This window comes from Plodia interpunctella, chromosome 9, assembly GCF_027563975.2.
Source record: "Plodia interpunctella isolate USDA-ARS_2022_Savannah chromosome 9, ilPloInte3.2, whole genome shotgun sequence".
NCBI classification, from domain to species: domain Eukaryota; kingdom Metazoa; phylum Arthropoda; class Insecta; order Lepidoptera; family Pyralidae; genus Plodia; species Plodia interpunctella.
The window spans coordinates 9,265,119-9,280,688 of NC_071302.1; the positions used below are offsets into that span (position 1 = coordinate 9,265,119).

The 15,570-nt window shown below is 35.1% G+C and overlaps 1 protein-coding gene across 1 annotated transcript; it reads left to right on the top strand.

Moving 5' to 3' along the window:
- The first annotated feature begins 786 nt into the window (after positions 1-786).
- LOC128672587 (uncharacterized protein) lies at positions 787-10,649 on the top strand. Its single transcript, XM_053749836.2, has 4 exons — positions 787-1,148; positions 9,146-9,389; positions 9,669-9,836; positions 10,140-10,649. Exons 1-4 carry the CDS (start codon positions 986-988, stop codon positions 10,414-10,416), a joined length of 852 nt encoding a protein of 283 aa, XP_053605811.1. The 5' UTR covers positions 787-985; the 3' UTR covers positions 10,417-10,649.
- The last annotated feature ends 4,921 nt before the right edge of the window (positions 10,650-15,570 follow it).

The window sequence follows — 15,570 nt, forward strand, 5'->3', positions numbered from 1 at the left end:
TCTTCTAAAGTGACAGTGTAGTATCTGGCTTAAGATAATTTATGCACTTCTGGTGCAACATGCAACGGTGCTTTTATCAATAAAAATGAAAGACATTTTTTACCAACTAATTGATAACTGAACGTTATAATAATATAATAGATACAACATAAAGACAGAGTCAGTTTTAAATGGACCTGGATGTATATATACAAGTAAAGTTAATTACCTATAACTAATAGTACTTCCAGGTCCATTCGAAACTCTGTCTGTCTTTATGTCATACTTTCACGCCCAAACCGCTGAACCGATTTTCATAAAATTTGGAGAGGGGTTCCTGGCAACAGCTGTACAATATAAATGCTTTGTAAAATAGATGCTCTTTAGGCTAGTTAGCCTAAATATCTTATCATAATAAGTATATTTCTCAGTGTCAGAGAAACTAAACTATACGATACTGTACAATATTATTAGGTATGTAAAGATGTTTTTAATCAACTCTACTTTCTATCACACCATATTTATAATGAACACCTACATACTAAACATCAACCCAAACTTATCACAGCACCAAATCCACAATAGTGAGACAGCTAGTTAAAGTTTAAAAATCTATACCATATAATGGAACTATATCAAAATCAACTGCAGTGAATTACGACACAAAATTCGCAACAATACCAAATATGCACACTCCCTAATTGCTGCATACAGAGCATAAAATTTGCCACGATTTTTTTATTGAATCAAAGAGAGGGATTAGATGCGCGCGCAGAAAAAAAGCGTTGATCATTGTATCAACACCGCGCATGCTTAGCGCGCGTCTTCGCGCGCTTTTTTCGTCGCCATTTTTGTTTTGTCTATAACTTTTAACTGTTGTATGACAAATACTAATTTTAGTCAAAACTATTTCATAAAAAGCGAAATGTAGTTGTTACTTTTATTGTAATTAAGTAGTATGAAGATTTCAATAGCAAGAACTAAATAACATCTGCAGTATTTACAAATGGTTGTAAATATGATGGTATATTTAGAAATAAATAATAATTGTGATATGTATGTGAGTGGCAGAACATTATCTATCAGGAGTAGTAAATTGTTATGCGTATGCAATATTGTGTATGCGGGTCTGCTAGTGCTTTTTGTGCCATCAGTGTTTTGTGATAGAGGTGAGTGGAGTACTTACTTGTATTTTTTGTTCATGTTTTAAAATAAATTATTATCAATGAAACAAATCGTCAATATATATTTATGTTTTGCGTGAAGAAAGTCAAAGAAATCTATGGTATTTAGGTATATCACAACAAAAATTTGGCCTCTGACCCCGTTCATCATAATTTTTCTGTCGATATAAATAGAACGAGAGAACCAGTATCTATCTAGTTATCTATACCAGTGTTGGCGTCGCTGCTGTTGGATAAATTTGACAAAAAAATAACTTTTTATGTATTTTTTTTAAGTTTCCAAATTGAACACCTTGAACGTGTCAAACATCATTAACAATCTACCTATTATAACTCCCAAGAATTTTATATCCTAATAGATCCCAATCATAAAAAAGATTAAAAATTAAAAATACATTTAATGTTGCAGAACCTTATTGCATAAAATTAAAAAAGTACAATAGCAGACATGATGCTATGTAAATTTTTGGGTCATGCAGAAAATGCTATCATGTGGGTTCAAAAATTATAACTCTTGTCTATTTTCACAGCTACTTTGCAGCGTGTGACTCAATTTACTTTACGCCATTATTGTTAGGTACTTCTTTATCAAATTACGTAAATTGACACAACTAATGCAATGATACCCATACTTAACAATGAAGTTATATGAGAAAATTCCGACTTTTTTTTATTAAGACACTCTTTCCACACGCAAGTGCATCGGAGGCTCGACCTCTATGACGTAATAATGATTGCCACGCTACTTAATAGGCCCTGGGTTCGATTCCTAGACGGGCAAATATTTGTTTTCGTCTCCACAAATATTTGTATGTGATTCTACGTGTTATCTGTGTACGATTGCAATATTGGCTTCGAACCGTTTAGTAAAAAATAGAACCGTTAAGAATATACACTAATAACATACAACATATTAAAATTATGGAAAGAAAATGACGTGGTTAAACAATTCAATGCATTATTTAATTTTCCCATTACTCTATTTATAAAAAAAAAAACATTTTGCTATATAAACGTGACTTGCTGGGTACTAGACAAATAATCTCCAACGAATATTTAATACAAAATGCATTGTTCGTGATCGTTTGCGATTAAGGTTACGTATTTACTTAATAAACAATTTCTGCTTGATAAAGCAATAAGTCATGTTGCTAATAAAGCTTATTAATAAATAAGTTTTATTATCAACACGACTGAAAAAAATAACTAATATGAAACTGTCTTTGCGTGGGAATTTTAGTACTAAAAATATCGTTGCATTTTTAGTACTAAAATTTCCCTTCTTTTCCGTTTGGATGTCCCATTGATGGGACTATGGAAACAATTATTTAACTGTTACAAAACAAGTCTCGGCGAATTAAAATTTCATTATAAATATTATTGGTGTTTTTATGGTAGGTATATCATTCAAATATTATATGAAAGAAGATGTTCCTTTTTAAGCGTGTGTATTGCACGTGTTTCGTTCCACTTCTGGTCAACGGTTTATCTTACTTGTAAAAACATAATAAGTTAAATTATTTTACAAGAATATGAACAGGATTTAAAAATCCTGTCACATATTACATAAAAAAAAGAAATACATGTTTATCATAAATTATAATGCCGTCTCCACACTGTCTCGAAAGACTTCGCCGAACTTTGATGGATTCGGTATACATTGCTGACCTTTCATTGCGGTTAATAAAAGCGTTTATACCAAATACGCAATGTTCACACATTCGCGTCGGCATATGTATTGAGCGGCATAATGTCGGCGAGCTGGCATAATATTCTTCAAAATCTTTTTAGTTTTTATGTAAACAAGTACTCTGAAAACCATTTCTATAAAAAAATCTTTTAATACAGGATCTTTATCTTTCATGTAAGGTTATTATAACACACAAGCTAGGTACCTACGTACCTACTAGATTAGTAAGTAGGTACTAAGGTGAATTTTCTGATGGTCCCCAAGTCTACGATTTTCCCGCCTCACGGAGCGGCGACCACGATAATCGATGCCACATTAACTCGATTACTCAATGGGTTTCCGATGCAATTGTTCGTAACGATGCGATTTATCCTATTACTTACACTTGATGTCTACTGCGTGATGGGAGTAGCAAGTATTGGGAGACAGGGAATACTTTAAATGCCTTTACTGAGACTTTTCAAGACTTCTGGAACCTTCCTTTCTTAGATTTAGAGTTCGATATGCCAATCACAAGTTAACAAGAAACGAAGGCACAGGTGACGCTCGCTGCCGTCTGAATGAACATACATTGCGTAGATTGTATGTGAGTTTGTTTTTATCGCAAGGAAAAACCAGTTACGTACTGCAAAAGTTCGGAGAAATGTCTTGTGGTCCTGCCTTAGAATGGGCCACTCCATATCCTCCCTTGGATGTCGTACAAAGCGACTAAGGGATACGTAGCCTTAGCGGATAAGCAACATTAGCATTCCACAAGAGGGTAGACGTCATGCAGATGGTCTGTAGTCTTATTAAAACCATAGATAAAAGAAAAAAATTTAAAGATCAAAACCGAACCTAAAAAATGTAAGATTATTACGCTGATTCCTAACTTATGTAACCGATAATATATGTTATGTGAAATATGATATTATGAGCTATATCGTATAGTTTTCAATAAATTTACTAGCTAGTTCATTAAATCACATATTTAGAACAAAGACAACATCAAGGATAGAAATTAGCATAAAAACCCCATTTTGGTACAACCACATCCGACGAGACGAGTGGACCGTGATGAAAATGTCCGATAGCATATTACCTTTATTATAGGGAAACAGACATGATAATATGTGCCTACCTTTATATGTATATACAAGGAAGTACGTGTAACTTGTCCGTCCAAGGTATAGAATGCGCACAATCTCTTCTGGATATTGTCAGATTGCATATTATCGATGCACGTTCACCTTGAGACGATTCAAGTCTTAACTACTTTTAATTATTTAGGCGATTACGTACTGTATTTTGGTAAATCAATACTTTCATGCTATAATTTACAGTAAATAAAATATGTATATGTATGTATAATCAACACCACATCAACCTACCCAAATTCATTGTAAATTCGCCACTATTACCGCATCAAATTCCATCCAGTAGTGTTTACGTGATGCGCGAACTAATATAGCCCATTTACAGTTTTATAATATGTATTGATAACTTTCATAAAGTAGGTAGATATATAGCGTAATCTAAGTGTTTTATGTTCCTATATTACAATTTTTTTTGCCCTTTATATAACTATTTAAACAAGATTTGGATCGTTAAAGTCGCCACAAGAGAATTCGGTCTCTGGTTTTAGAAATAATTAATTATTTTTATGTAGGTAGTTAAGCATTAGATATCAACTTATTAAAGTAATTCTCACGGTACATATTAATTTACGTAATGCGCATTCTATGAAAGTGTATATTAAATTTTATTAATACTAATTTATAAGGTAAATTAATAGTCATAGTTTCGTTCATTAGTACCTTATACCTATGAGGTTAATACATATAAGTCTGTGATACCTACCTATTTTTTCTCTGACGTCCACATCAAAGTTTTTTCAAAACTTCTTGAGCAAACTTATTTCTATAGATGTCCTTTATCACTTTATGGCACCACCTTGCTGCTCTCTCTATCTCTACATGCGTTCGGGATTGTGAAGCGGCGAAGCCCGGGGTTAGCGCGCCGTGATTTTATGACCGGCCGCCTGCCTGACGTCGACCATCCTTGGAAATGCTATTGTTGCTTATCAATCATGATATGGAGTGATCCTATTCTAAGGCGGAACCACACGCCACATGGCACCACCTTGCTATCTCTGTTTGATGGAATGGTTGACTGGTAGTAATATGCCATAATGGTGTTTTGTCTAATATTCGTACATAAATACCTTTATTTATAATAAATGAGTGGGATAAGGTCAAGAAGAAGAATAAGAAGAAGAAGAAGAAGAAGAAGAAGAAGAAGAAGAAGGAGAAGAAGAAGAAGAAGACGAAGAAGAAGAAGAAGAAGAAGAAGAAGAAATACCTTTATTTATTTGTCAATTTATGTACACAAGAAACTTATAATATAAATTAGATTTAATTATAATGAATTATACAAGAGTAGTACTTATTTACAAATATATCCCAGTCGACTCGTGAGAGTAAGTAAACTTACTTTTTAAAGATGCTCACCTGAATCACAGTTAAACTGTAACACCAAGGTGAACGACAGTAGCTAATTATAATAATGTAACTACGCAGAACATGAACAACTTTCGTGGTCGGTCAACCGACCAAATCAACGACCATCTCGATGCTTACCCGCCATTGTACTTTCACTTACGTAATTGTACCATAGAGCCGCCGTAATTCTGTTTTTTACTTTTTTTATTAGAGCAGTATTATGACAGCCGCGAAATATTTAAGTAACGTGAAAATATGGGAGTTATAGATTAAAAGTTGTCACTATTAGCTATGTAAAATGAATTAGAAAGTAAAAATATGGGTTTAGTATATAAATAACACCACATTTTAACACCCAATTTGTTTATTATTAAAACCAATTAATTTTTTGAGTAGATATCCGAGGTGTTTAATGGTCTTTATTTGTTCCTACTTACAAATCATGACTACATTCTTTACCCTATAAATTAGGTAGATTAATATTATTATTTAAGAACTATTTCAGTGAAATATCTTGTGTAAGTTAAGATAACTTCACTCCAAGGTTGAGTTGCATCGACAAATTTGACGTTGATTTTAATCGGCGCGCCGCCCGCTTACGCTTATGTAAAGTGGCGTGCTTTACCTTTTTTTTCGCACGTTAAAGCTAACGTCAAATTTGACGGTGCAACCCACCAATAATAACAAGTAGCTAAAATTGTGTAAGTACTTATTACTCATACAAATATTAGGTCCATCTCTGTGTGGTTTTGGCAATCGACCTTAGCATTGATTGGTCCAAATGTCAAGGTATTGACTTGCGAAATTTGAACTATAAATATACCTCGCTAGCTTTCGCCCGCGGCTTCGGTTGCGTGAATTTCCCTTCTAATCAAAGTTTCAAAGTGAAATTTTCAGTTTATTGATATTCGAGATAAAACCTGTACTTGATTTAAGTTAAACAATTCCACAGATTTAAAAATGTAATGTTTTATATCTGTGGACCATCCGCTATAGAACTGTCAAATTCCATCCATTAATTAATTATGACGTGATGGGTGAACAGCGTACAGACAAGAAATAATCCAAAAAAAAATTTTTTTTGGCTTCTAAATTCTATAAAGACCCCTCATAATTATTTCCTTTATATATCCCGTCCCGGCTTCGCTTGGGTGAAAACATAAAAATTATATGTTTTATTATAATGTATAGGTTGGTTTCATAAGAGATATTTGCATGAGAGAGATATTATTTACAATGCTATTTACATACGTCGTTGCACTGATTTCTACATAACACGTCTTCACCGGACGGTGTGAACAAAGCCTTGAGCCAAACGTCCACCGCGAACTAAGCTATATGAAACCTTTTACTGTCATAGTTTGCTGTGAAAAGTTTTTTTAATCGGACGTCGAATGAATATTCTCTACTAAAATATCCAAATGAAAAAATAATAAATAATGAATGAAATATCGGTTATAATTCAGACGACACACAGACGCCTCATACTTGTAACACCCTTGTTTGCGTCAGGGGTTAAAAATAATTGGCCAATTGGCTTGAGTCTCAATTTTTTTAAGTATCATCATGTCCCACTGCTGGGCAAAAGCCTCCCCACTCTCTTTCTTTCCATATATCTCCGTCTTTTCCATCCAGCTTTTGTCGAAATTCCTAACTTCATCCAACCATCTCGACCTCGGTGGCGCAATGGTAAAGTGCTTGCCTCTGAACCGAGAGGTCCCGGGTTCGATCTCCGGTCGGGTCATGATGGAAAATTATCTTTTTCTGATTGGCCCGGGTCTTGGATTTTTATCTATATATGTATATGTAATAAAATATAGTATCGTTGAGTTAGTATCCCATAACACGAGTCTAGAACTTACTTTGGGGCTAGCTCAATCTGTGTGATTTGTCCTAATATATTTATATATTTACTTATTTATCTCGTGGAGACTCACTTGACCTAGGCAAGTGAGTCTCCATAAACATTAAAAATTAATTATCATCATCGATCACGAAATCGCAGTATAAAACTCTTCCGTACACAGATTTGTTTCTCCATCGCTCGAAGTTTCGTTAATTAGTGGCAATTACATATTTTCATAAGTGAAATTACAACAGTGAACAAGTTGCCCAAACAAAACAGAAAGGTCCTGGGAACCGAGCTCGTGGCATTGAAAACATTTCGAAACTATTAGCAACCAATTCCAAATATAACATTTGTTCAAATGTATTAATAAGACCTTTAAATCAAGATTAATTTTGCATACTCGTTTTTCGTGTTACTTGTGTTAATTTGTTCACAGTCCATTTTTCAATTCCCTTAATTCTCTCTCTCTCTCTCCCACTATAGTCATTTGAGCGTATTCCCGGTTACTTCCTCAGCCTGAGCGTCGGAGCCCAGTACATAATACTCTACTATCTTCGACAATTCAAGGTGGTTGGCAAACCACGCTGAAAATGTTCCAGATCATCCAGCCATCTTTTCCTTGACGTCCTTTTTACGGTACAGTGGGTATGGTAAGCAAATATAATATACCACAGCCGATATAGATAATCAGTGCCGACTTTTTGAGAAAGCGATACTCATTTCTTGAAAGCACCAATGTCGAAACTACAGCACAGGAAGAAGTTACGTGAAAAACGCAAATTGAATGCCAACAACCGCCAAGATGATGGATATTTCTCTGGAGTGGTGTGGCTGTGTACGAATTCAGCGGCTGGCACAACATTCCTTCGAAAACTCAAGTTATGTTGATTAGAATCCGTTCTCAATTTTACTAATATAAAAAAATCTGAAGCATGAAATTAGTGCCTAATCATCATATGAAATCATCTACAGAACGGATTTCGATGAAATTTGGTACACGAATAGAACTACATCGGGAGTAGAACTACGAGCGTGGATAGTTTACTTGATATACTCGTAATGTAAACTATAAAGTAACTTGTCTTTTTCTGTATCTCCGATGACAAGATCGCGCATTAATGTAAGCGTTACAAACAAATTTAACTTCCACTTTTATAAAATATGAACACTAATATCATGGTAATTATGAAATGCTAGTTATTTTATATATAGTGCAAATTGAGCATAAAATAATAATACCAAATGATCACATCGCCCAGATCTCATAAAATCCTTCATTCATACGCATCACCTATCTATTTAGGTTAACATAATGGTTTTTTATCCATTAACATATCATTACGCCTATCTGTGCTAAATGGAAACCAAAACATATCTGTTCGTGTAGCAAATACACAATAATGTAATCGGCAATCATCTCTTTTGTGTGGTATCTATTCTATTAGCATTGTCCGAAGGGATGTAGGGCGTGAAAATAGTCATATTGTTAACGTATGTACCATTGATGTGAACTAACTAATGTGTTTTATCTCTCTGCTAACACTGTTTAAAAGAGCTACTATCGCCATTTCTTGCCCAGCAGCAGTCGTTCCGAAATGCTAGTAGTTTGTAGCTATTGAGAAAATGCATAAGACTGACATGTGATACTAAAATCAAAAATCATCATCAAAAAATAAATGAACTACTGTGACTAGAAATCTTTCAACCAGTTGTATGAAGAATCCATTTACAGAGCCAACATTTGTCAATACATATTTCAAATTCAAATATGAAGACGCTGTTTTAATTCATTACGCATGTAATTCTAAATCTTATCGACTGGTGTATCTAACACCAGATTGTCAGATTTTATACAAGTCGCTTAAAGGCTAATGTTTGCAATAATGAATTAAAATTGTGACAAATTAATTAATCAAAAAAGGTAATTTTGAAGACATAATACCTATTTATGTCTATTTTACAGATATATTCCAAAAACTTTCTTACGAAGACATCTTCAACAACACGAAATATGCCCAGCTCAGTCATCGACCGCGGCCATACGATCTCCAAGACTTCAGTAACCATATCTCCTACAGCGCAGAGAGGGAGAACTCTTTAGAAACATACAGAGAAGGAGACGAGAGCCAGAGTCAGCTTTTGGTGGGGTTCTCGCGAGACCCTTTTAGACATTCAGTACCAGAAGAACAGTTTTCAAATGGGTTTCGGTAATTATGGAAATAATGTTAATCGTGAAAATCTAATTCGAACACCTAGAGTTATTAGAACACAAAGTCTGTCCCTTTCTCGCAAAACGGAGTTGTTTGGACGATAGTCATGTGTGATCATATCGCCTTTTTTATATAATTTGAAATCTTCACAATTTGTTTCAGTAATTCGAAAGTTATGTACTGTCATATTTCTCGAACGAATGTGTTCCAAAAGAAAATCAATATCCAAATCAATAAACAAGTGCTTTAAATCTAATTTGCGATTAATTTCACCAGGCTCGCAAACACCCAGCCCAGCCGGAAAGAGAACCGTGGCAAGCGCGGTGTCTTCCACCTCTACAACATGATCTACTGCGCCACTGGGTGCGAGCCCCTCATCTATAAGGGCTACGGCTGCTACTGCGGCTTCCTCGGCTCTGGGAGGCCTACCGATGGCATCGATAGGTATAGTTTTTATCTTCTTCTTTTCGAGTCATTTAAATGATATTAGCTTTTGCCTGCGGCATTTCCCTGCGAAATCGGAACAGATATGATGTTCATACAAAATTTCACATCCCATTACGGCCTTGGCCGGCAAATTTAAAAAACTGCATAAACCACATACGAGCGCACCAGCGAGTCGATTTTAGTTGAAGTTGTCGCCATGACTAAAATCGGTCGGACATCATCATTATCATCGTGACAAATTTTAAAAGCTTAAAAACATTTTATAATATCTTACTATTATCTATACACAAACTTTTACAGATGCTGCAAGATGCACGACGAATGCTACGAGAATCTCTTCTGCCCCTTCTTCACTGTCTACTTCCAGCCTTACTACTGGAAGTGCTACAGGAACCAGCCTTTGTGTGCGCGAGAGAACTACCACACTGTGAACCAATTAATCAATGGCTGTGCAGCGAAACTGTGCGAATGCGACAGAAAACTCGCCATGTGCTTGCAGAACTACTCCTGTCCAAAAAGACGAGCCCTATGTACCTCATCGCCCTTGAGACTACTGCAGAACCTTTTGATACTTTGAAATAACTCTTCTTCTTCTTCGTCGAGTCGACCGTTCTAAATGCAACTTGTAACATTAATGTTGCTAGCTTAATTTTTTTTGGAACGGAACCCCTGCCACGACCAGCGCACCTTCTGTACCTTTCATAAAATCTCCCAAGGTGCACGAATCTGGGCAAGATTCAAGGACATTCAAGTAAGTGAGGCTAACTAATACTTAATACTTGCCTATGCTTCTTTTTAGTTTCATTATTTCTTGTTTCGTGTATTCAAATCCCAAAAATTTCAAAGAACTTACCAATATTAAGATCTAAATGAAACGGGTAAAACCATAATTCTCAGTAGTTCCGACGATAAGCGGGTAACATTTTTTCATACAAATTATCAATTTTAACTTTTCTAAAAAAAAAGTACCCTATGTCACTCATGGGTGATTCGTCTGACTCTGTGCCAAATTTCATCAAAATAGGTCTAGTAGTTTTCGAGCTTACTCACAAATAAAAAAATACAAATATGTCTCTTTATAATATTAGTATGGATTTATGTACCAAACAATAATCCTAAATGCGAATTTAGCCAATACTTATCTCACATTAAGCAAATTTATCTTGATATACAATTCTTACCCATACGGATCGGGAATTAGGAGGCTATTGGGAGGCATTGGGGTAGAAAGGTTCGATTCCGATAACGTGGCTACGGAGTAGAAACGATACATCTTGTATTTCAAACAATAGAATATGAACACACATGTTTTTCTAATCAAAAATAATTTTGTATTCTATGGAAAATGTTTTTATATCGACTTAAAGCCATATTACTCCGTTGCGCTCCGTCACGTTGTCGTCCTTTGACGTAGCGCAGAACATAGTAGACATTGTATGAAGTATACGTGCATACGTGATTGTCAAAACCTATAGAAAACAAGCCGCAACGAACTTCGTCGCAACGGAGCACGACTGAGCAATGGGGCATGACTCGTATGTGGTCAAATGGCTATACTTGAAAAAATCTTTTTTTGCTTTCACACCCACCACACAAATCACACTTCAACCTGTAGTATGTAAAATTTCAACATAGTTGATTAGATAGAGCGTAGTAACAAATAAACAATCTTACTTTCGCATTTATAATATTAGTTAGGATTACAAAATAAGTATGTAAAAGAAATTGCTGGCAACAACTATATAAGGAACACCGAGGACAGATATGGTTGGCGTAGACGGAAGGAGGCCTATGCCCAGCAGTGGGTCACGGAGGGCTGCAGATGACGATGATGTAAGTATGGATAAACATGGCTATTGGCTACTGGACTAATAAAATTGTAAAGGCAAAAAAAAAACGTTTTTAATCTTATCGTGTTGACAGCTCTTTATGGTCATTATAGTTAGTGCATAATCCAAAATTCCCACGGATGCGATACCACGTCTGATAGCCTCCTAACGTTCACTTCTTCAAATGCATCACACAGATTGTATATTGTTACCCTTTATTGACATCTATGCGTCAGTGATAGCGGCGAATTTGCAATGATTCTGAACAGGTTGATATATTGTTGCCTGTACAGGCTGTTTGTACATCAAGTTACCTAGCACGCTTTTAAGCAGCGTCAATAGCGGCTATTTTGGAATGACTTTTCGTAGGTTGATGAGCGTTCGACTCTACTTGCAACTGGCGCGCGAGAAAAGTCCATTGTTTACGATACTGAATGGATTTAGCGTATAGTCAGTCGTGCGTTACCCATCTTATGTTATTTGCGTTGGTGTTTACGTAATAATTAAGACAATGTTGTGCTACAAGCGATTGTGAGTTAAGTAGCGTAATAACTTTATCGAGATGTGACCTAAATTTTGTTCTTAGTCATATTTTTCTATGCTGAGATGTCTTAGCTCGTTATTCATCTGAGTGTTTGCTTTCCTCACCATCGACTGGAGGCCTGCCATCAACATTTAAGATTTCACAATTCAAATGCGACACAGTTCATTTTAGGAACCTATAATAAATCGCATTCATACTAAAAATTAAGTCGACGGTGCGAATTTGCGATGCAATTCACTTTTGGGTAAACCACCAGAAGTGAAGAAGAAAAGGCAAGAAAACAGATCCTTGGCTCCAACACTGAACGGCTGAGTAAGCCAGGTCGTGTAATGGTTAAGACGCCGCCTATGTATCGAAAGGTCCCAGGTTCGAATCCTACTTGTGCCACTTGCTTCCGGTAAAGGAAACATCGTGAGAAAACCTGCACACTGGTTGATTATCATTAACTTGTGTGTGAAATGGAGAAGGCAATGGCAAACCACTCCACATGTCGAGAAAGTTGTTGTGTGTGTTTCACTCCACGTAATGACCACGACCCTCAGCCATGAGGAATACGACTAAGAACTAAGAAGAAGCCAGGAAAACGCTCAGACGAGAGAGAATATAATCTATTACATTAATCATGATTATTCTACATGATTTTTGTATTTTTTTTTTATCATTACAAAATGTAGTTAATCTTGCTTGATACTTTTTGTCGGCACGAAAATTAGAACTTCGTTTTTCGACGAGCCGAGCAAAACTTGTGAGAATTAAAGATAAGATTATAAACATGCGATAATGCATAAGAAGCACTCAGCGGGGAATTGTCGTGCGTGTCTCACGACACAGACAAATAAGGGTCAATAGCACTAGTGTAGTGCCGGGAAGTTCACCTGTGTAATACTATGTAATTGGACGTGTTTAATGGAAAGCTATGAGAACATTCAATTTTAATATCACTATGACTTCTATACTCATTAACTTCAGTCACAGATTATATGATAGTTCCTGTACTTCCACCACATTATTGCATATATATTGCCTTGAATTGAACATAACTTAAAAATAGAATAGTCTGCCCATCAAGGGCCATAAGGTAACATACCAAAAAGGCTGGCAGCATTGCCAATTTGTCCTACTGCAAAGTTTAGCGTCTAGCAAAAGAAGATAATCAAAAAGTTCGCGACGAATTGAAAACTTGTTCAGAAGTTGGCTAACTAAAGATACTGGTTAAGATAAATAAATAAAGTAAATAATGTCATATTAATATAAATTACAAAAAGAAGGGGTCCAAGGGCGCTACCTTGTGGAACACCATATATTATAGAACCTTACTTTCACAAATAAAAATTTAAGATATTTCAATAATTTGTTAACGATCTGATAAAATATATGATTTAATTAAACAGAGTATATTACCCCTAATTCGATACACTTCAAGCATTTCCAATAATATATCATGTTTAACATAGGTAGCCGAAGGCTTGCGTCATGTCATAATGAACAGAGAAAATTGGTTTTCTATAATCAACTTCGATAAGCACATTTTAAAGGAAAGTAAAAAATAGCCATATTAGTATTTTCCTCTTTCGTACTTTATATTAAATGTTTTTATCTTCAAAATAATATTCAATGCATTTAAAAAATGCTTTTTATAAACTTAATTGTGAGAAGAATATTTATCAAAAAATAATAATTTAAATCTTACATATTGCATAAGATCCTCGCTTATTGTCTTAAATTAAGGTTTAATTATGGTACTTTTAAGATCTTGTCGAAAAACAGATTGATTACTAAGATTAATTAAATGACTCTGATGTTGACAAATATGTTCATATACAGCTCTAAGGATTTTAGTTGATATTTCATTGTACCCAACACTTTCATTATTTTTAAGACCTTTTATAATTATATAGACATTCCTGGTAAACAAGGTGCTATGAACAAAGAATGCTGACTACAAATAATATTAGATACGTTTTTATTAGAACGACTTCTGTTTTCCGGTTGTATTTTCAATAAAATCAATAAAATTGTTATATACTGTTATTTTACTGTTTTGAAAGTCGTTTTCAATTCAATAATAATATTATTTGTCGGTTGTAATCTCAGTTTCTATACCCGTTTTCTTTTCTTTTGGCTAAATTTTTTTATCCTTTTAGCGATCCGTTTTGGTTTACGATCGGTATAAATAACAATTTGTTTTTTTGGAAATCATAAGTCATAAAATAATTTAAATTATTCAGAGAAAAGCAATATTAGTGTTTATCGTTTTAAATATTTCTGAAACACTTATAAGCGAGTGGAAAACATACGCTTGTTAATCACTTGGTCTAAATAATACTTAAAACTAATTGTACTGTAGAAAACGAATCAAGCCGAATCGAAACACAAAATTTTCATAGTTATAGCAAATGAAGTGAACGGTTCAGTAAATTTCGCTAAAATGGTTGCTATAAAGCGGAATGTCCACCGCCAGCTAAACTAAAAACTAAGCTAAGCCACCACAAATACGTACACCGAAAATAAGTTAAAACTATGAGTCGAAATGATTGTCAGTTTGTGCTAGAACATTGAGTTAATCGGACGTGATGGAAGAACAGACGAGCTACGATGAGAGTTCAGAGGAGGATTACATTACAATCGCCATAAGAAAAGAAAAGATTTATAGTTTATTAAACTCTACTCAACACAGATACTAGACAACACAGAAACATTCAAAACACAACTGACGCCGCCAGAGAGGTAAGGCAATGGTAGCGATTCGTTTAGCTCACGTAGTACTTAACGGATCGGCTGACAAATTCAGTTAATTTTACTTAGCTGGTCTATTGCCCTTAGAGGTCGTCCATTATTCACGTTTGAAAGGGTTCAGCAAAAATCAGAAATATCACCAAGGATGATTTATTTAGAAGGAGGATTTAAGATTTGTAATTATGAAGTCATGGGAATCGAGTGTGTCATGCTCACTCGAATGATCAATCTGGTAGTGGCTTCGTGGGCCGGGTCGTGAGGTTCCCTCAATTATGGTTGAGCTACGCGATGGCTGACCCATGCGTCAACTCGTGAACGGGTGCTGCCAGAGGGAACTGGTCATCTCGTTTCTTATATATTTTTATGTAAGTTAATTGTGTTTCACATCGATATATATATTATAATAATCAGCACTCGGATCACAATCATAACCTGTTTTGATATACCTTTTGACTATGTACATTATGTACTTTTGGCATTTCACATGACACACCTCACATAGGCAATCGCATACACACTAGTGAACTAAACTGTCCACCTGTGTGCTGTGCAGGTTTCCTCACGATGTTTTCCTTCACCGGAAACAAGTGGTGGTCTATGAAAACTACTATATATGAAACAG